Raw genomic sequence first — 22,429 nt, forward strand, 5'->3', positions numbered from 1 at the left:
GAAAAACGGTTCAAAAATATCTTTGTCGTTAGTTTTAGATGAAAATAGTTTGTATTTTTTCAAAATAATTATTGAACTTTATATAAGTTTAAAAAATACCCTTAAACTTAAAAAATTACACAATATCATTATTGTAAATTTATGAACACAATCGTTAATACTCATTTAAAAAATATCATTAAATTTTCAAAAAGCATTATTATTTAGCCTTCAAAAAAGTTTTAAATGCTCTTCTACAGTTAGTATAGTGATAAATTTGTTTGAAGATTTTTAGTTAAAAAAGAACTAATTTTTTAAACAAATTATATAGATATCCTCTTTTTTTTATATGGATCTTTTTAAATATAAAAAAATATTTATACTTTATAGTCAAAAAAATTCAAAAAAATACAAGCACTTTTGAAACTTTATGCTATAAAGTGTAAAATATTTTTGGGATTTTATATGGATCTTTTTAAATATAAAAAAATATTTATACTTTATAGCAAAAAATTCAAAAAATACAAGCACTTTTGAAACTTTATGCTATAAAGTGTAAATATTTTTGGGATTTTTCTATTTATAAGCATTTCCCTTTTTTCTTCTCTCATTTGTCCAATTCTTACACCATAAAATATAAAACAAAGACTTCGAGTTAAAGCATAAAATCTTCACAAAATTTCAAAATAAAAAATATTCCCTTAAAGCATAAAAGCTTTAAAAGATAAATAGCGAAATACAAAAAAAAAAAAAACTTAGTTGGTTATGAACTCAAACTCAACTACTTGTAAAAGGTATTTTTAAATTTTTTAAAGTCTAAAGGTATTTTAGAATTTTTTAAAAATTCATAATATTTGACCAAAAACAAAGTTGAAGGACATTGTTTATTTTATAATAAAAAGTCATTAATTTAGTTTTCTCCCCTTTCGAGTTTTTACCCTAATATGTTATTGAATTTCAAAAAAGTGTTTAATATGTCTTTTAGACTTTAATTTTGTCTTAACGTATCCGATAAATCTGGTCACTTTCAATTTTGTGGCTTATTGTTTGTTTTTTCCTAATAGCTTCACTTGCTTGACTCTTTTTAAAAATTATAGACTTATTAAATATAAAATTGAAAGTCTCTATCCATTAGACCTAAAATTCAATCATAAAAATCTTGTTTGATAATCATGTGATTTTTTAAGATGGAGCTATAAAGTCTACGAAAAATATCACTTTTTTTATCAATGTTTTAAAAACCAAGCATAATTTTTAAATTAATGAAAATAGTTGTTAAACTTATTTTTTTAATTTTAATTTGACAAAAATTTAAATATATTTTTAAGAAAATGTGTTAACATAAATTCTTTATATCTATATTGAATAGATAAACCCTAGGATCATTCATGTCAAAATGTCAAGAATAACATACGGATTCCATTGCAAAATTGATGATAGCTTCAAGATGATGATGGATGACTTATGGTCTTCCTCAACCAAAATTCTGAATGCCCTTAGTGGGATCTCTCTCTAGATGAGATTCAATGCTTATTGTTGGTTATATGGGGATCATAGCCTAAGGTTTCTTTATATACTAGTCAATTAGGGTTCCCATTAAACCCTAATTAACTAGGAATGAGCTTCTACCATTAAGTCCATACTCAATTAGGAATCTAGGACCTTAATTAATTAGATCACATAATAGGGTCCAATCTAATAAAATAACCTAATGTGATAAATTATCAATCCATATACATAGCCCATACTTTAATTAAACATTATTATTTAAATAGGTCTAATAATCTCCCACTTGGGCTATGTCATGTTACCTAATATAATTAAATCACATAAACCTTAAACGCAGGTTATGCACAATAATAGAATTCCCCTATTGTCAATCTGGTCATCTCCTGTATTAGCACGGAATCAAGGCGACTTTCGTCACTACCCTTGTAACTAAACCTTCCTTGATCATCAATTCCAATACATTCAATGATCATCAATTCCAATACATTCAATGACATAGATCAAGTATGGATGGATAGCATGGAAACTACATGCAAAGTGATCTAGATCATGCCTGTTTCTAACTGGTCCAAATTCCTTAATGAGATCTTCTAAAAACTTTATGCTAAACTGCATGCATGATAAACAAGTTCAAATAATAAAACATAAACTATCAACTTTATTCTATATAGAAAATAAACAAAATAAGGTCAAAGAACATCCTCAATAACAAACTCCCACTAAACCATGAAATCAAAAAAGTGATTAACACCCATGTGAGCAACATGCTCATGAAAAACTTTAGGTGGTAAACCTTAGTCAATGGATCTGCTACCATAGAGTTTGTTCCTATGTGTTCTATCGAAATTTGACCATTCTGAACTCTTTCTTTAACAACCAGAAACTTCACGTCTACATGCTTTGATTTCGTATTGCTTCTGTTGTTGTTAAAATACATCACAGCCGACTTATTGTCACAAAATAATTTTAGTGGTCTTTCTATGCCAATCACTATCCACAGTCCAGTGACAAAATTCGCAACCATATTCCATGATTGGATGCCTCATAACATGCTATAAACTCCGCAGCCATGGTAGAAGAAGCCATAAATGTTTGTTTAACACTTTTCCAGGATATAGCTCCTCAGCCAACATGAAGATATAGCTTGAAGTGGATCGCAAAGTGTCTTGACATCCAACATAATCAGAATCAGAATACCCAATTATCTCCAAAACTTCTGATTTCTGATAAGTGAGCATTAAATCTTTTGTTCTCTGTAAATACCTCATAACCCGTTTGGCTTCTTTCCAATGATCCATCCCCGAGTTACTCAAATATCTGCCTAACACTCTGACTATGAACACAATATCTGGACGCGTACATACTTGAGCATACATTAGACTTTCCAATGGCCGATGCATAGGAACCTTCTGCATCTCCTTAGTCTCGAGTGTGGTCTTAAGACATTGACCTAAATGAAATTTATCACCTTTAGCGATCGGGGTATCTCCCGGCGCACAATCTTTCATGCCAAATCTACTCAAGATCTTTTCAATGTAGTTCTTTTGTGACAATCTTAAAAACCTTGAGAACGATCTCGTAGTATTTCAATTCCTAATCAAAAGAAGCATCACAAGATCCTTCATCAAAATTTCTTTCCATAAAGTTTTTTAGAATGATCTCATTAAGGAATTTGGACCAGTTAGAAACAGGCATGATCTAGATCACTTTGCATGTAGTTTCCATGCTATCCATCCATACTTGATCTATGTCATTGAATGTATTGGAATTGATGATCATTGAATGTATTGGAATTGATGATCAAGGAAGGTTTAGTTACAAGGGTAGTGACGAAAGTCGCCTTGATTCCGTGCTAATACAGGAGATGGACCAGATTGAACTAAAGGGGAATTCTATTATTGTGCATAACCTGCGTTTAAGGTTTATGTGATTTAATTATATTAGGTACATAGACATAGCCCAAGTGGGAGATTATTAGACCTATTTAAATAATAATATGTTTAATTAAAGTATGGGCTATGTATATGGATTGATAATTTATCACATTAGGTTATTTTATTAGATTGGACCCTATTATGTGATCTAATTAATTAAGGTCCTAGATTCCTAATTGAGTATGGACTTAATGGGTAGAAGCTCATTCCTAGTTAATTAGGGTTTAATGGGAACCCTAATTGAGCTAGTATATAAAGAAACCTTAGGCTATGATCCCCAATATACCAAAACAATAAGCATTGAATCTCATCTAGAGAGAGATCCCACTAAGGGCATTCAGAATTTTGGTTGAGGAAGACCATAGTCATCCATCATCATCTTGAAGCTATCATCAATTTTGCAATGGAATCCGGTATGTTATTCTTGACATTTTGACATGAATGATCCTAGGGTTTATCTATTCAATATAGATATAAAGAATTTATGTTAACACATTTTCTTAAAAATATATTTAAATTTTTTGTCAAATTAAAATTAAAAAAATAAGTTTAACAACTATTTTCATTAATTTAAAAATTATGCTTGGTTTTTAAAACATTGATAAAAAAAAAGTGAATAACAAAAAAAAAAAATTTTAAGCGTAGACTTTATAAGCTCCATCTTAAAAAATCACATGATTATCAAACAAGATTTTTATGATTGAATTTTAGGTCTAATGGATAGAGACTTTCAATTTTATATTTAATAAGTCTATAAATTTTTAAAAAGAAGTCAAGCAAGTGAAGCTATTAGGAAAAAACAAACAATAAGCCACAAAATTGAAAGTGACCAGATTTATCGGATACGTTAAGACAAAATTAAAGTCTAAAAAGACATATTAAACACTTTTTGAAAATTCAATAACATATTAGGGTAAAAACTCGAAAGGGGAGGAAACTAAATTAATGACTTTTTCCCCTTATAAAATCAAATACAATGTCCTTCAACTTTGTATTTTAGGTCAAAAATACTTATGAATTTTTAAAAAATTCTAAAAATACCTTTAGACTTTAAAAAACATTTAAAAATACCTTTTACAAGTAGTTGAGTTTGAGTTCATAACCAACTAAGTTTTTTTTTTTTTTGTATTTCGCTATTTATCTTTAAAGCTTTTATGCTTTAAGGGAATATTTTTATTTTGAAATTTTGTGAGATTTTATGCTTTAACTCGAAGTCTTTGTTTATATTTTATGGTGTAAGAATTGGACAAATGAGAGAAGAAAAAAAGGGAAATGCTTATAAATAGAAAAATCCCAAAAATATTTACACTTTATAGCATAAAGTTTCAAAAGTGCTTGTATTTTTTGAATTTTTTGCTATAAAGTATAAATATTTTTTTATATTTAAAAAGATCCATATAAAAAAAAGAGGATATCTATATAATTTTGTTTTAAAATTAGTTCTTTTTTAACTAAAAAATCTTCAAACAAATTTATCACTATACTAACTGTAGAAGCATTTAAAAACTTTTTTGAAGGCTAAAATAATAATGCTTTTTGAAAATTTAATGATATTTTTTAAATGAGTATTAACGATTGTGTTCATAAATTTACAATAATGATATTGTGTAATTTTTTAAAGTTTAAGGGTATTTTTTAAACTTATGAAAGTTCAAATATATTTTTGAAAAAATACAAACTATTTTCATCTAAAACTAACGACAAAGATATTTTTGAACCGTTTTTCAAAAGTTTAAATGTATGTTTGACATAAAGGTAGCGTAGGGATACTTTATAAAATTGAGCATAAAATCAAACTTTTGGGGGTTAGAAATCAAATTTATGAACTAACACCCAAAAAATGAAAAGTAAAAGATAACAATGAGAATAATAATAATAATAATAAAAAAGAAGGAAAATAAAATACCTTTGCCAAGTTCCTAAAATAGGTTGTTGTGAAATTGCCCGTAGGGAACAAAACCTCTATGATGTCTGCCAATACCAACTGCGGTTGTGAGATTGCTCCGTCGAACCAATCTAATATCATACACAATAAATATTTTTTAAAACGAAATTGTATTAATTTCTTTTTTCAAATATGACGAAGGTTCAAATAAACTTTTGGTGTATGTCAATTATAAATAAGTTAAAGTTTACATTGACTAAAAAATGTTTAGAATTACCGAAAGCGTTGGAGTTGTGAAATCGTTTGTCAAATCGCCAAATGCTTTGAGTGGAAAGAAAAGAGAGGCAAGATTGGTCTTGAATGTTGATTAGTTGAAGAAACGTGGACAAGTTGTACGTAGCTGGATCTGATGTAAATGTTTCATCGATGATCACTTCCACCGTCTATCTACAAAATAAAATAATACCAAAAGGCTCGCAAATTGGAAATAAAACATCTTATTTCCTAACTATTTCTTTTTAATTAAATTTTTTCAATCTTATTTAAAAACAAAATTATCATCAAACGAGAACTTACACAAAGGATACCATGAAAGGCATCTAAGTCATCGGGATTAGAGACGTTGTATGTGATTTTGTTGATGGAGTCATCCACATTTTCTCCTCCTGCATCTTCTATATACTTTTCCAACCCCCACCATGCGTTAGTTTAATAATAATCAATTTTTCGTTTTTTTGTTTTTTTTTTACAATATGTGAGGCGGAGGTGGAGGAGTACTAATAAATAGGAGAAAAATAATCATGTAAAAGGAGAAAAAAACCTCAAACTTTCTATCAATTTCTTAGAGATTTGAAGAGGAATAGAAAATTTCTTTTAAAATTCCTATAAATTTCTACCAATTTACTACATATTATGCAATATGAGAAACAGACAAAATTAGGATTAAACTGAAACTTTGTAAACAATAGGGACAATTTTTTTTAATGAAAAAAAAGCCAAACATTTGGAACTAAAATATATAAATAGTTAGCCAATATCATATATGCTGATTAATATACATGATGGGTTCTTAATCTCTTTTTTTTTTCATATTTTAAAATCATCTTTAATTAGTTAACTGCAATTCATATATGATTAATGAATAAATGGTTGATTTGTTAATGTATGTCACTTGAACCTTTTATCCATATATTTTTGGAAACTTATAATACAAATTCTATATACAACAGACAAATCTTATAATACAAAGTTATGACATGTATTTCAAAAAAAAAAAAAAAAAAGAGTAAAAGTAGTGCTTATGTCGTTATAAATTGTCATCGAGAAAAAAATATAAAATAAAGGAACCAGAACCATTATTGCTTTTAAAAACATAGAGATTAAAATAAATATTTTGAAGTATATAAATATTATAATAGACAAAACCAAAACCAAATTGTACTTTTATAAACTAAAATTGAGTTTTAAATCCAATTTTACTTGTTTCTTTTTTGAAAAAATGTCCTCTTTAATTGAGCCAAATTATTGCTTTTTCTGAAAACTTATGATTAAATTAGAATGAAGGTTCAAAATATTGGTATCTAAATTTAGGAAAATTGGGATGAAAATATCGATTAAATATCAATTTTGATGACTATTTTTGAAAAAAATATAAAAACAAAAAATCAAAAAATAAAAATAAAGAAGAATTTTCAAAAATAGAAAAATAAGGGAACCTATTTACACAAAATAGCAAAATTTTAATCTTCTTTAATAGAGGCTGATAAAAGTCTATTAGTGTTTATCAGTGATAGAAATTGATAGAAGTCTATTGGTGTCTATAAATATTTTTTTTTACTATTTCTGTAAATAGTTTGATATCTTTTCTATCTGTGAAAATTTCTTAAAAATAAATTTAAATTAATAAACAAACATTTTATGATTTCCAAATAAGTTAATAGGTATATTATTGATGTTATATTTATATTAATGTCATTTTGATTATTATTTTTTGTGTTTCGTGAGTTTTAGTATGATATGGTGAAAATATTGATGCATCCCTTATGTTGATATTGAATTTATATAAACATAAAAATATTGATGAAAATATCGACATTTCGACGAAAATTTAATACGATAGTTAGAATTCACTATTAAGTTACCTTAAGCTTGTAGGCATCCTTTGTGAAAGACCATATGCCCTGTTCAAGAAATTAAAAGAAATTAGAGAAAATAGTTTTTAAAAAATTAAGTAATTATTTGTTTAAAAAGAATATGCTTTATTAAAAAATAATAATAATAAAGGTGTATGATTCTAACATCATAGTAACCCATCCAAGCGACAATGGGTTTGAAAGTCTTTCTAGTGGTTGCTATATTCTTCAGGCACATGTAATTTTCTTTGATCTGCAACAACATATATACACATTTATATTTACACAACTATTTTAAAATAATGCTTTTTCTCCTTTTTTTTTAAAGGAAAAAAAAAGCTATGGAAACATAAATATAAGGTAAAAAAAAATCAAATTTTCACTTTAAACAACCTTGTTAAGTTGCATCATTTCTTGCATCAAAATTTCAATTGCAATCTTAATTTTAAATTTTTTTTAAGGAGGGTTGAAGATTCTACCTTTGGATAAGTTTTTATTTGAAAATTTATTAAAGAAAAATATTATATCTTACTCTTTAAAGATTGAAAAAGATATATGTATGTTACAAAATTGATAAGATTTCAAGACAATATTAAAACTAATTTTTTGTTAGAAAGTTGTAAGTTGTAGTAGAATTATTCTATCGCTGTTGGTCAAACTTAAATTTGTACAATACTTCATAATATAAACTTCATTCCACTTTAGTAATTATTCTTTCAAATGTTTAAATGTTTCAGTTAGTCTTTACTATTAAATTAAAGTTAACTTTTATAAACTTGGTAAAACAATAATTAATGATAATTTTTATTTAAGAAAAGATACAACATAAATATGCTTTTAAAATTTATAGAGGAAAGATTGATAGGTTGATATAGAAAATATTATTTTTAAAAAAAGTTAACAAAGACCTTATGGTAAGACCAATTTTAATTATTATTTTTAATATATGACCTAAATTTAAATATTTGAAAGTATAAATATTAAAATAAAACATAAATCCGACATTTTAACCCATATAATAAGATGTACAAATAACTTACCGCACTGTAAATTTGAGTGGCTCTTGCCTCCAGGTTTGCAAAAGCTCCCAAGAATTTTATCCACTCTGCTCTCTAAAATTTCCAGCTATTAGCAAATGGTAAAAAGATAAATAAGGATAAACTACTTTTGTTCCTATAATTTTAAGCATAATTTGATAGGGATTTCGAAATTGTTAAATTATTTTTTACATTGTTATATTAATTTGAAAATGCTTTAATAATCAAAATTACTTTTCATTAGTATGAAATTTTTGTTTAAAGGTACAAAACTAACATTAATTTAATTGAGATGATTAAAGACATATTTTAAAAGAATTTCTTCAAGTTTAAAAGTCATTTCCAAGTATTATTGTTCTTTTTAACTTATTTAACTAAAAAAAATTAAAATAAAATACTATTTTGGTCCCAATATTTTGAGTTTAATTCTCATATCATCCTTAAATTTTAAAAAGTTACATTTATTCGTGAGTTTTGAATTTAGTTTCCATTTGATTCTTAAATTTTAAAATATTATATTTTTAGCTAGTTTTGAATTTTTATTTTTATTTGGTAGATTTTAATATTTTACATCTCTATTCTTAAGTTTTTACTTAATGTTTGCTTGTGGTCTTTGACATTAATTTTTAATTAATTAATTTAAAATATTTATGATGTAAAACTTTTTAGATAGAAAAAAATTAAAAGTAATTTAATTATAGAATTAAAATAGTTAAAAGACATTAATACTAATGATGAAAAGTTTCCTCAAAAAGTGGAAAAAAAAACATTCATAAGCGAAAGTGAGTATTCATTAAAGAAAAGATAATGGGTAAAAATGTAAATTTTGCAATATGGAAAACCAAATAGAAATAAAAGTCAAATTCAAAGGTAAAAATGGGAAAATTGTACAAAAAAAACCCGTTTTAAAGCCCAAAATAATAAATGACCTAGATTTTTAAAAAAAATGTCAAATGTCCCTGATGTCATGATCTTGTGAATTTACAACATTATCCTTCATTTCTTAATTTTTTTTCTTTCTTCGTTCTTCTCCAACTCTTTTCTTTTTTCTTTTTTCTTTTCTTTGTTTTCTTTTTCCACTTCCTCTCCCTTGTGTCTCTTCTTCTTCAATCTCTTTCTGTTGCACATTTTCTTCTTCTCTGACACGATAATTCACACGGGCAGCTCTGATGCAACCAACTCTGGTAAACAATAGTAAGAGCGAGGAAGAAGAGTGATTTTGTGAGCGAGGAAAGCAAGAGCGATAACGGCGAGAGCAAGACTGATGAGAGTAAGACGAGCGAGAGTGAAACCAATAAGAGCAAGACTAGCGAGAGCGAGACAGGCGAGAGGGGGAAGAAGACGACCCAACTTTTTGTAGATGTTTGCAAATTGATCATCAACAAGACCGACGAGAGCGAGATTGACGAGAGCAAGACAGACGAGATTGAAACCAATGAGACTGAGACTGAAGAGAGCAAGACGGGCGAGAAGTGGAAGAAGTCAATTCATTGCTCCATGGATGTTCGCAAATGGATCATCAGTGAGAGGGAGAGCAAGAGTGTGAGCGAAAGTGAGAGAGAGCGAGAGCAAATGCTCGCGAGTATATTTTGATAATTTCACCCGAATTTGACGTCAGCAAAGGGTCATTCGACATTATTTTCAAAAACTTGGTCATTTGACATTTTCAACCCAATTTTTGGGTCATCTGTACAAATTTTTCGATAAAAAAGTATAATTTTGAAACCTAGAGGCCAAACATAAAATCGAACGATAAAATTATAGTTTATTTATTTATTATTAGTATTATTAGGTTTAAATCCTATTTTGGTTCCTAAACTTTGAATCTTGTTCTATTTTGGTCCCTAAACTTTAAAAAATGTTCATTAAAGTCCCCAAACTTTTAAAAAGTGATTATTTTTTTTCTCTGCTATTAAGATTATGTTAATTTTTAAAGATAAAATATGTTTAAGGATAAAATTGCATCCAACATGAGTTGAGCAATACAAAGGTGAAGCAAAATATCAACAACCAACTTACCAAAATAGTGAACGACCAAAATCTTGGACGAAAAGTGACTTGAGATCTTCTATAGAAAATCATTTTACCACCTAATTCAAAATTGAAACGATAGATTTTTTTTACCATGACTAGTCAGTCTAGTCATTCAAAAATACAAATCATATGTTTGAGAGTCAACAAAATCTCAATAACAAGAATCTTTTAAAAGTTTATGGACTAAAATATATTTTTTAAAGTGTAAATACTAAGATAGAACAAGATTTAAAATTTAGGGATCGAAATAAGATTTAAACCTTATTGAGACAAAGTATAGCATTATGAAATTGATATTTTAGAAAAATAATAATAAATGAAGGATGTGATTTACTTGCAAAGGAGTATCCTCGGAGGAAGGAAGAAACGTGGCAAAATTGCAGGACTGTGGTTGGTCCACGTCAGCAACGAAGTGAGCCGCAAACTGTGCCAGCTGTTGTGTTTCCGTTTTATTTATAATCTGAATGTCTCCTTTTTCGTATTGCTTTAATACGCATTCTGACGTCACCCTCTCCGACGTTATCCCCTTCAAGCTTCCTAATAACCCTAGAAGCTGTCCCATACAATACAATCATCTTTAAATCCAATATTAAGAATAAAGTTGTTTCAAAATTTTCTACTTTAAAAAGATAAAACAATTCATGATGTACTTTTTCAAAACAAATGACAAAATTGAAGTAATTTTGACCAAAACAAAATCTTAAATACTAATGCCCTCAAACATTGCACAAAAATGAGATTTAATTAGGTTTTTCAAAATCAAGTTTTCTAACCTTTTAGGTATATTAGTAAAATTTGATGTTGGGATTAGTGATCGTTCACTTGAGGGATGAGAGGCACAACATCTCGAAAGGGAGGGAGAAAAATAGACTCCGTTTGAAAATCATTTCGTTTTTAGTTTTTTTTTTTAAATTAAGTTTATAGACATTCATTTCCAAATTTCTTCTTTTGTTATCTAGGTTTAAAAAACCAAGTTAAATCTTGAAAAAAAAAAAAAGAACTTTTAAAAATCTGTTTATGTTTTTGAATCTGGCTAAGAATTCAACTATTGTACTTAAGAATTGTTGAAATAAATGGTAGTCACCTTTCGTGTGGAATTGCATTGTTTCATAAATGAATATGTTCTTTTGAAAATAACCAACATGAAAAAGAGACATAATTATTTGAATGACTATGAATAGTCTACAAATATGCTTCTTCTTCAAATTGCAAAAAAGAATTTTTCTTAACCATTACTTTTCTACTATAAAACTTTTCTCCCTTTTTTGTAAACTAGTTCAAGTTCGGTTTATTTTCACAAAGTATAGTTCGTTGGATCTTGTAGACAGGGTGCTACTTCCATAAGAAAATTACTTTATTCTATCATAGAAGACTATTACTCATGAAATTCAGACACTAGAGTGAGTAAAATTGTCTTAAGGAGACAATTGTTGGACTCAGATTCTTTTCGATATATTATGTATTTTTTTAAAATTATTTTTATGGTATTACTCAAATAACAAAAAAGATGCAAATTATTATAAAAAATGAAAGAAAATAGACTTAATTTTTAAAAACTAAAAACCAACCAACGAAATAGTTTCTTTCCAACCAAAGTTTAGTCAAAGAGTTAGATCAATTTATCTACAAACTTAATTAATATCGAAATTATAAAAACTAAATAATAATCAAAACAACACCTTATAGAAAAAGAAAGACCAAATAAATTAAATATTGAATTGCTCACATATATATATAACTACATACCTCGAAAAAGGAAACTGGAAGGAACCCATGGGAGTAAGAAAAAGACAAAAAGAAAATAAGAAAAAGTTAGATATAATCGATTGCCAAACTAACTTTGCACATTGGGACTCATGTGATATGTGTATCAAAAAGTAATCATATAATTAATCAATAACTTATAATAACAACATTTGAATATTAATATCAAATTACACCATTCATTTCTTCATGTTCTTAATTATTACTGTAAACCATTATATGAAACAAAATTAATATTGAAATTAGAAAAAAAAATCATCAATTTGGAAGAATATGTACATTTGGTCCGTAAAATTTTAAAATATATATTTTTAATCTTTTAAGTTTTAATCTTTAACTTAATTGATATCTAAATTTTTAAAATGTACTTTTTTTTTTTAGGTAAATATAAATTTAAAATGTCTCTAATGTATTTTTTTTTATTATTTTAAATAATTATATGACATTTTAAAATTAAAAAAAATCGTCTCTTCTCTTTAATTTTCTTTAAAAATATATTCTAATTCAAAATGTCACAATTATTTAGAATAAGATGAAATTTTTAAATTTCTTCTTAAAATTTGAACCACATTTTTCAAAACCTATGTGTTAAATTTATAATAGACATAGAAAATAAAGAAAAAAAATTAATGACGTGTTAAATAATCAATGGACTAAGTTGATACTACAGTAGTATATTTTTTTCTCTCGTACCTGGAAAAAGGTCGGTATCTACCGAGTAATTAGTCAAAGGGATGACATACGATTTGATCCTTGAAGTGCAATACTTGGTTCTTCCTGCCATCTTTGAATTATTCTGCACTTTTTTCCAATCTATTTCACTTCAAATCTCTACCCACATAAATTTCTATCTCTATATACAAGTATCAAAATTTTAATTTAACCAATAAAATATCTTCTCTAACATATAAATATATTTTATCTAAATTTAGGGAACAATATTTCACAATAAAATTCATAAATCTTTTTAAAATAGAAAATTATTAGAATATTAGATAGAGACTTGAATGGATTAGTACTAAACATATCTATTGACATTTAGATATACAAACAATCGAGAGGTCTGTAGTTTGAATCTCTCACATTTTATTATTGTATTAAATATAAAAATATTTTCATAATTTATAAAGATACTTACAGAGATTAACTTTTTTTAAAAAAAAATCAATAAAAAAACTAGCTCGATTAACTTTTTTTTTTTTTATTTTGACTTTTTTAAATTATTAATTAAATAATAAAATTAATTTTGAATTACTAATTTTTCAATTTATTGGAAATCTAGAAACTAATTTTCTGATTTATTAAAACTAGAACTACTAAAATTAAAAAATTAAAAATACATGAACTAGAATAAAATTTAAAATAGAGCGACCAAATAATATTTTAACAGAAAAAGGTAAAAAGATTAAACACTTTGATACTTGAATTCATTATAGAAAATACCATCAAACTAAAGTTGCAATATTATCTCTTTAACTTTTATAAATATTTTAAAACAGTTACCAAAATAAGAATCTTTTTAGTTATACTTAAAAAAATGTGATGATGATCTAAAATGGTGCGATAATCTAGTTTTTCATTCTAGGTCATTTGCTTAATATTAAAATATTTCTAAGTATAGATATATTTTTTAAATAAATAGCAAAATTTAGGATATTTTATACAACTTAACCGTTCCAAAAATTAGAGACTGAAAAAAACGGAGGAAGGATTAGAAGAAAAAGAACCTGAATGAGAAGGTAGCTCTTGCCATCAATGGCGTTCTTAATAACTTTAAACGACTGTCCATAATAAATCCTGAAATTCACTGCATCTTCAACCTTCGAAACATTCCCCACCTTCACCACCGCCGTAGAAGCCGCCGTCACTCCCCCAATAACCGGAAACCAGACGACGGCTAAGAGAAACACCACCAATGCATTCATGGCAAACGGAGAAGGAAAGACAAATTGCAGAAAAGCCCTAGAACAAAAAACAGGGGATTTTACAGGGCGAAACTGGGGGAAAAAGTGAAACAGAGAGAGGGAAAAAAAAAAGTAGTGTGGAACAGTTAAGTGAACCCGTGAATGAAAGAGAGAAATTTGATATATTATTTGATATATTTGATTTGGTTTTGTCTTCTTGCTTTCCATCATTTTGTGTCTCGATTTTTAGCTTTTGGTTGGATTTTTGTGTGAAATAGTGGTAGTGGTGAGTGCACTCCACGAGCATCATCCTCTTTTTGCACCCACTCCAAATTCATCATTGTTTTCTTTTTACTCACCCATCTCCGATGGAAAATTCGAATTTCTAAAACTTTTAATCGATGATATATATACTTTAATCGATTCAACAATGTTTAGATTGATCAAGTTAAAAATGTGAATGTAAACTTTCTTTTTTTCAACATTTTTTTATTAGTCTCATGTTTCTATGAGGATGGTGATTCCAGGTTATGATCTCGTTTGCTAATCATTTTAGTTTGTTAAAACTCGCACACATTCGTTGTTGTGGTAGGCTTTTGTGAACTTGTCCATTGGCTTACTTCTTTGGTTTGGTCTATTTCTTTGAGCTGACACTCACATGTAGTGACGTGTAACTCTAGCAACATCAGGGTAGTTGAAGAACTCAAGGATATAGGGACACACATTTTCATGTTGCCTCCCAAATTTTCACATTTTCCTATTCTATTATTCGACTGATCCGTCTAAAATCCTAGGCTCTAACTTTTTTCTTTTGGGAGTTTCCCAAGTTTTTTTTGGATTTCGGCTCGTGTGGCTATAGGTCAAAAAACGTCGGACAAAGTATTAAAAACGTCGGAATAGGTTATTTCAACGCATTTTTTTGTATCGTCTAATGGTCATCATATCCATGTCGGGAGAAGTTCCTCCCAATGAAAACTATTTTCGTCGGTATAAATACCATTACTTGTGTTGGCATATGTTTTTTTCCAACAAAATACAATTTGCGTCGGGAAAAGCATAGTCCTAAATAACAAATTTTCAATTCAATAGGCAAATTTCTGCCAACGTTTATTTGCATCGGTATAAGTTGTTTATAATTTTATATATTTTTTGTAACAATTAAATAACCAATTTTTTATTTCCTTAACACCTAATTATGCACAAACAAAAATTAATCTTTAGACAAATCAATTGAGGATAAATATAACAAAAGTAAGCTAATATATTTAAAAATAAGACTAATATTCAATACACAAGCTTTAAAATTTTATAAACAAAAACTGTATATACAATTAAATTTGACCTTTTCTAACTTCTTACAAATCCCCTATACAAAAAAAAATTTAATCTTCTCTAAACCAAAATACTCTAAGCCAAAATAAGTGAGATACTAAACCAAACTAAGTAATCATCTCACAAAATCTTTTTGCAATCTCCAAAAAATGATCTTTAAGAATTTACACGAACAACCTAAAATAGGAAAAACAAAATGTTTAAAATGGTTATGAGGAATGATCCATCTCTCAAGCTACAAACATGTTGTCAATGTTCATAATTAAAATATGAACATCACAAACAACGATTATACTATCTAAAAAGTGATTAAAATGGTTATAATTAAGACGTGAACCTCTCCTGCACGTTACGAGCATGTCGTAAATCTACTTAAACAAATAGATAAACGCCTTTTAAACCTCCACAACTATCAAATTCCTATAAATAAGCCAAGAACTTGTTCCTTTAAAGTTCACAATTAAGCTTCAAGATAATCTAAAATACAATTACAATATATATATCCCCTCTCTCCAAAGCTACGAATGTATCCTAGTTCCACCTAAACGCCATTTAAACCACAAAGTAGCAACAAATGCATAGAAAACGTCGAAGTAAATCCCTCCCCTCTAAATCTACCTAAATTTCTTTCAAGGCTAAACTCGTCATTCGATAGTCCTAAAAGCATATAACTCAACTCTCGAATCCCTACAAATAAATCCAAGAACAAAGTTCCTTTAAAGTGTACAATTAGGCTTTTAGATAATCTAAAAAACAATTACAACATATACATTCCCTCCTCTTCCTCCCCCCCCTCTCCAAGCTACGAACGTATCCTAATTCCACCTAAACGTCATTTAAACCACAAAGTGATAACAAGTACACTAAAACACACATATTTAAAGTGTCTACCATAACTGTAGGATAGCCATAAAACAAACAAATGAAGTTCCTAAATCCACTAAAACGCTCATATTTGTAGTGCCTACCATAGTTGCAGGATAGCCACACAACAACCAAATTAAGTTTATAAATTCACTAACCAATAACTGAAAGTTGTCATAACATACCTAGTTGTTCGAAGGTCCATCTCCTTGCTTTTGTTGTGCACCTAACTGTCTTGTAATTCCAATCAATTGATCTTGTACACAATTAGGCTTCTAGATAAATGCCCTTTAAAACTCCACAATTATCGGATCCCTATAAATAAGCCAAGAACTTGTTCCTTAAGTCCACAATTAGGTTCAAGATAATCTAAAACACAATTACAACATATACATCCCCTCTCCCCTCCCAAGCTACGAACGTATCCTAGTTCCACCTAAATGTCATTTAAACCACAAAGTAGCAACAAATGCATAGAAAGCGTCAAAGTGAGTCCCTCCCCTCTAAATCCACCTAAATTTCTCTCAAGGCTAAACCCGTCATTCGATAATCCTAAAAGCATATAACTCAACTCTTGGATCCCTACAAATAAATCCAAGAACAAAGTTTCTTTAAAGTGCACAAAAAGTGCACAATTAGGCTTCTAGATAATCTAAAAAACAATTACAACATATACATTCCCTCCTCTCCCCCCTCCAAGCTACGAACGTGTCCTAATTTCACCTAAACGTCATTTAAACCACAAAGTGACAACAAGTACACTAAAACACACATATTTAAAGTGGCTACCATAACTGTAGGATAGCCACTAAACAAACAAATGAAGTTCCTAAATCCATTAAAACGCTCATATTTGTAGTGGCTACCATAACTGCAGGATAGCCACACAACAACCAAATTAAGTTTATAAATCCACTAACCAAGAACTGAAAATTGTCATAACGTACCTAGTTGTTCGAAGGTCCATCTCCTTGCTTTTGTTGTGGTCCTAACTGTCTTGTGATTTCAATCAATTGATCTTGAGAACCCGAAACTATTGACTTCAACATATGCCCCTTCTCTCATCGGTCCTTGCAAATCATTTAAAAGATTGAACAACTCATCATCATCATTGTGTGTAGTAGGTTCTTCCCTTAATCCATCATCCGCTGAAGGAGTTAAAGGAGTCCTGACTCTTTGAAATTGAGCTAAATTTATCGGTTATCAATGATAAATCTATTGACTATATGAAGGAGATATTCCATTAGCAAATAAATGTCGTTCTACTCCATCTAATGTCTAAGACATTGAATTCTGACAATTTTTACACGGACATCTCATTTTCCCCTCTCCATTTACATGACACTTTGCCACTTCCATGAATTGTGTAACTTCGTCAATGTAATCTCTTGAGAATCTATCTCTAAGCTTAATCCAATCCTTATTCATCGTTGAACCAAATGAATAAAACATGTCTAAATTTTTGCCAAATAAATGAGATATTCCATTATCTCTAAGTTTTGGTTTTTATGATGAGAATAAGAGAGAAATCACTACATTTCTAGTGTTCCTTCTTACTTTACAGAAAGGTCGGTCTGCATCAAGTGTGACGAGAACATTAGTAAGGAAAAAGGGTCAAATATTTACGATTGTGAACCTTTATTGATTAAAGCTAAGTAAATAAAGCTAAAGGGTTAGATGTTTTCCATTTTCTAATTTTTTTTTCAAAGTTTTCATTTTTCCTCACAATCTTTTTAATCAATCAAACAAAACGACTCTTTACTAGAGTTTTTTTAGATGATATGATATCAAATTTATCTTTACCTATCAACTTAAGTTTTTTTTGGGTCAATCAATGATTTAAAACTAACAAGGTAAAAGTGTGAAATTTAGTTAATTTACTTTAAACATCCTTATCAATTTCATTTTAAAACTTAAAGCATATTATATCCATAAAAAGGAAAGATTAAACTTCAATATTAACAAATGAATCTCATGTACAAAATTAAAACCAAAATACACAAATAATTCATCCTTCATTATATTCATCCATATACAAACCAAAGATAGAATAACAATTTTATTCATAAACATATGAATATCTTAATTCTAATCTGAAACAAAACCCTTTATCAGAATAATAACACAAACACAACCTACGAATAACATTATTAGAAAAAAGCAAAGAGAAGAAGAACCAACAAGTGCGTGCAATAGTAGTGTGCGACAACGTGCGAAGGTGGTGTACATTGGCGTTCGGTGTTGGAGCGGTGGCCATTTGTGTAAAAAAAATGGAGGGAGAAAGAGAAAATAATAGGGAAATGAGGTAGTGGGGGAGGGGATGGAAAGGAAAGGGGAAAAAGGAAACAAAATTGGGGGGCGGGGTGGTGGTGGGGATTGAATCGTGGGGGGACTTGAAGGGAAAAGGGAAATGGGGGAGGGGAGGGGACAGAAGGAAAAGTGGGAGAGAGGTTGGATCGGTGGGGTGGAGGTAGACGGAAGGGAAAGGGGGGGGTGGGGGGGGGGGGGGGGTGGGGGTGGTGGGTGGTGAAGAGGGAGGGGACACAAGAAGAAATCGACAGGGGGTTGAGGGAACAGAAAGAGAGAGGAAAATTTTGGGGGGAAAAGAAGAAGGGGGTTTTTAAAGATTTTTCGCCACACATATTTTGTCGGAACAAGTTTTAATTTTCGTCGGCATAAATTTTTTGAAAAAATGTGCACGTTACTTTATTTTGGCCGACACATTAAATTTTCGTCGAGATAAAATACGCCTATGCCAATGAAAATGAATGCGTTGGGAAAAAATATCGGATCAGGTAAAAATTCTTGTAGTGAAATTTTGATAGGGGAAACTTTGTTTTCCCCCATTTCGATGAACTTTCGAGAAAAGTTCGATAATTTTTTTTTAAAGAATTAGCTACATTAGTTCAGTTCATTTTTTTAATAGTTTTATAGTCTTGATTACATGTCAATGTCATTTTTGACAAAAGATGAAGCTTTTTCAATGTGTTACTTTTTCTAATTTACAATTTTTCTCAATTTCTAGTTTTATTTTCATTCTCAAACTTTCATTTCCAAAGAAATTGAATAAAAAAAACACAAAAAGATCTATATGTCGGTCGTACGAGTACTTCATTTATTTTAGGTAACTATCTTCAACATTTTCAATGTAGGATGACTTTGGAGCAATATTGTAATTTCTATCAGAATTATCAAGATTATAAATTAGATGTTCCAAGTTCATCTTTTTAGAATTAGATATCTACATTTTATAATAAATAATTTACATTTTTTTATGTAGATATATCGTGTCTCATTTATTTTTATAATTAATTACCAAGTTTTGATATTATTTTGAAATTATATTTCTATTTCCTTTTTAAATTTCTACTTTCGCATCGATTTTAAATAAAATATTTATATATACATCTAAACATTGTCTTATTTTATAAAGATGATAATTAAAAATGGTTAATTAAAGTCTAACTAATCTATGATCAAAGTTTTATAAATTAATTATAATAATTTTCATCCATAAAGTTTCTTGAAATTTTTATCGACATCAATTTTTCTATAAAATTGATACTTACATCAACATCGATGTTTTGAATCTTGAATTTATAATAAGGTGAAAAACAAAATTGTATTGACATAGAGATAAGATTCTTAAAGATTGAATGTAAGATAGAATGTATTTAGAGAGATAAGAGATTGAGACTGAATATTAGTTAGAAAATTGGAAAAATAAAATAAGTTGAATCCTAAAAACATAAAATTGCACATCCCTCATCTCAAACAAGGATGCAAATAAATACCTGATTTAGATATTTATTTTGGTAATCTTACCATTCCATTAATTATTTAAACATATATCCAAAGAATTGGTCCAAGAAAAGTTCAAAAGCCAACAATAAAAGATGGGGAAGTAAATAAAGGCAAACCTTAACCTTCGATATAACATCTGTAACGACCTGACTCCCTAGAATTTGTGATAGGTCAATAAATCTAAAAATGACACTTTTCATGAATTGGCTAAAACTAAATAAATGTTATAAAATAAATAACTTTTATAAAGCTAAATAACTAAAAATCATTCATCAGGGTACCCTTAATTTAAACAAAACATTACTAAAAAAAAAAAAAATTGTCTAGAAACACCAGCCAGACAAACACTAAAAGTTTTCTAAATTCTGGTATTTTAAAATATGAAAACATGAGTGAAAGCATCTGTCTAGTCCCAGTGGCACGATCATGGGTTTCTCTTATCATTCGCCGATGTATCTTTTCCCTTACCTGAAAAATATAACATAAGAAAAGATGAGTATAAAATATTCAGTAAGTAATCCAACTACGGGGGTCAGGTTATGCACTTAAATCCAATAAATGTAACGTATAGTGGGACATGCATATGATAATTAAATCCTAAATAGCCATCTAAGCACGATTTAACTTAACCTAACACGCATCTGGTAGTACGAAGGCTTTCAAACAAAGTAGGGCACCCATCGGCACACAGTAATATAGTAGGAAATCCGCTGATTTTCGACAACATAGTAGAAAACTTGTAGGTATCCGGTAACATAGTAGGAAACCCATAGGCTTCCGATAACATAATAGAAAATCCATCGGCTTCAAGTAATATAGTAGTAAATTCGTCGACTTCCGATAGCAAAGCAGCGTTAGGAAAGTAAATCGTCAATCTTATCTATTGACATATCATGCTTTCAGAAAATTTCACAACATAAATCATAGTACATGTTTCAAGGTCCCACTCATAGTCTTAACAGTGACATACTCAAATCATAGTTATCACTAGCATTTTTTAATCATAGTCATATCAGTATCATAATCTAATGATCGTCATATTAGTAACGTACTTTAATCATCATGCTCATAAAACAGTTCTAGTCATATCTTGTTTCTCAATATCATCCAAATAAATCTATTAAATTATATTGTCTAGGTCACTTGGATCAAAGGTGGTTCCAATAGTAAGATTACTTATCTCGAAATTTAAGCCCAAAATATACTCAAGCAAACTTATCTTCTCCTTGCCAAACAAGACCCTAAAATAATAAACCAAAATTTAATTTCAACTTTGAGGTGCTAATTTCAATCATAATTTAACCAAATAAATCAAAATAACTTTACCGAAAGTATGGTTTAATCCAAACTGCCCCCAATCTCTCCAACAATACGATTCCAAATCAATCACCAAAATTTGAAGATTATAACCCTACAGTATAAAAAATTAATCCAAAAAAGGCTCCAAATTTTGATACTTACTAAAAATCTTGTTGAACTACTTCCAAATCCGCTGGATAGCACACCGAAGATCTTGAAATCCCTCCATACCTCAAATCTAACAACCAAAACCCAAACGCAGCAACAGTCAATCACAACCACAATTTGTCAATCCAAAATCTTGATGAACTCAAAGAAAACACCCAAAAATAACCAATCCTTACCCAAATCTTCAAATTCCACAAAGTTTGGCAATTTCCGACGAAAAATCCAAGGCAGTGGCTCACGAACGATGGTGATCGGGTCAATGTCAGCGATGAGATGCGCGCAATGGACAGAGAGGGAAAGAGAGAAAACGTCTGCAAGCGAGTCTAGCTGGAGCCAACGACATCTTCACGAACCGGGCGACAAGTTGAACGAACACATGTGGTTGGTCGACTGAAGAAGTGAGACGTTTAGGAAACGTGAGAGAGAAAAATGACTGGCTTGGGTGGCTGCTGCTCAGATCGAAGGGACGAGAGAGAATGATGGAGTTTGTTGGGGTTGATACCCTAAATCTCCTGTAGTTTGTAATTGTATTGTACAAAATGTTTATTTATCTAATAAAAGAAAAAGTATTTTATTCGATATTTAGTTGCATTAACCCACAAAAATCAATATACTAAGATTTAGGGTTATCTTCTGTAACTTAAACTTGTATGTGGTGACATACAGGTGGATCATGTAGATAGATAAGACTGGATACCTTATTATGGTGACACTACGAATACGTTCTAGTTGTTACAATTATTGTAAAGTACTACAAATGATCTGATCTTGATCATAATGTGGA

The 22,429-nt window shown here is 29.0% G+C and overlaps 1 protein-coding gene and 1 long non-coding RNA gene across 2 annotated transcripts in view; both read right to left on the minus strand.

The window, feature by feature from the left end:
* LOC120089977 overlaps positions 1 to 14,350 on the minus strand; it is a 20,235-nt gene extending 5,885 nt beyond the window's left edge. The window contains exons 1-10 of the mRNA XM_039047432.1: positions 14,002 to 14,350; positions 12,968 to 13,070; positions 12,257 to 12,270; positions 10,845 to 11,063; positions 8,480 to 8,551; positions 7,606 to 7,692; positions 7,449 to 7,487; positions 5,884 to 5,988; positions 5,585 to 5,750; positions 5,329 to 5,438 (exon numbers count right to left, since the gene is read on the minus strand). Of these exons, the coding sequence (XP_038903360.1) occupies positions 5,329 to 5,438; positions 5,585 to 5,750; positions 5,884 to 5,988; positions 7,449 to 7,487; positions 7,606 to 7,692; positions 8,480 to 8,551; positions 10,845 to 11,063; positions 12,257 to 12,270; positions 12,968 to 13,070; positions 14,002 to 14,199 (1,113 nt within the window). The 5' untranslated portion in view covers positions 14,200 to 14,350. The remainder of the gene's footprint in view (positions 1 to 5,328; positions 5,439 to 5,584; positions 5,751 to 5,883; positions 5,989 to 7,448; positions 7,488 to 7,605; positions 7,693 to 8,479; positions 8,552 to 10,844; positions 11,064 to 12,256; positions 12,271 to 12,967; positions 13,071 to 14,001) is intronic.
* Positions 14,351 to 20,322: 5,972 nt separating this feature from the next.
* On the minus strand, positions 20,323 to 22,115 carry LOC120091835. The gene is made up of 3 exons (XR_005485846.1): positions 21,822 to 22,115; positions 21,640 to 21,715; positions 20,323 to 20,646 (listed from the first exon to the last, which is right to left on the minus strand). It is a non-coding gene; the product is annotated as an uncharacterized LOC120091835 (long non-coding RNA).
* Between the last annotated feature and the right edge of the window lie 314 nt (positions 22,116 to 22,429).

This window comes from Benincasa hispida, chromosome 11 (assembly GCF_009727055.1).
Source record: "Benincasa hispida cultivar B227 chromosome 11, ASM972705v1, whole genome shotgun sequence".
Taxonomy (NCBI): Eukaryota; Viridiplantae; Streptophyta; class Magnoliopsida; order Cucurbitales; family Cucurbitaceae; genus Benincasa; species Benincasa hispida.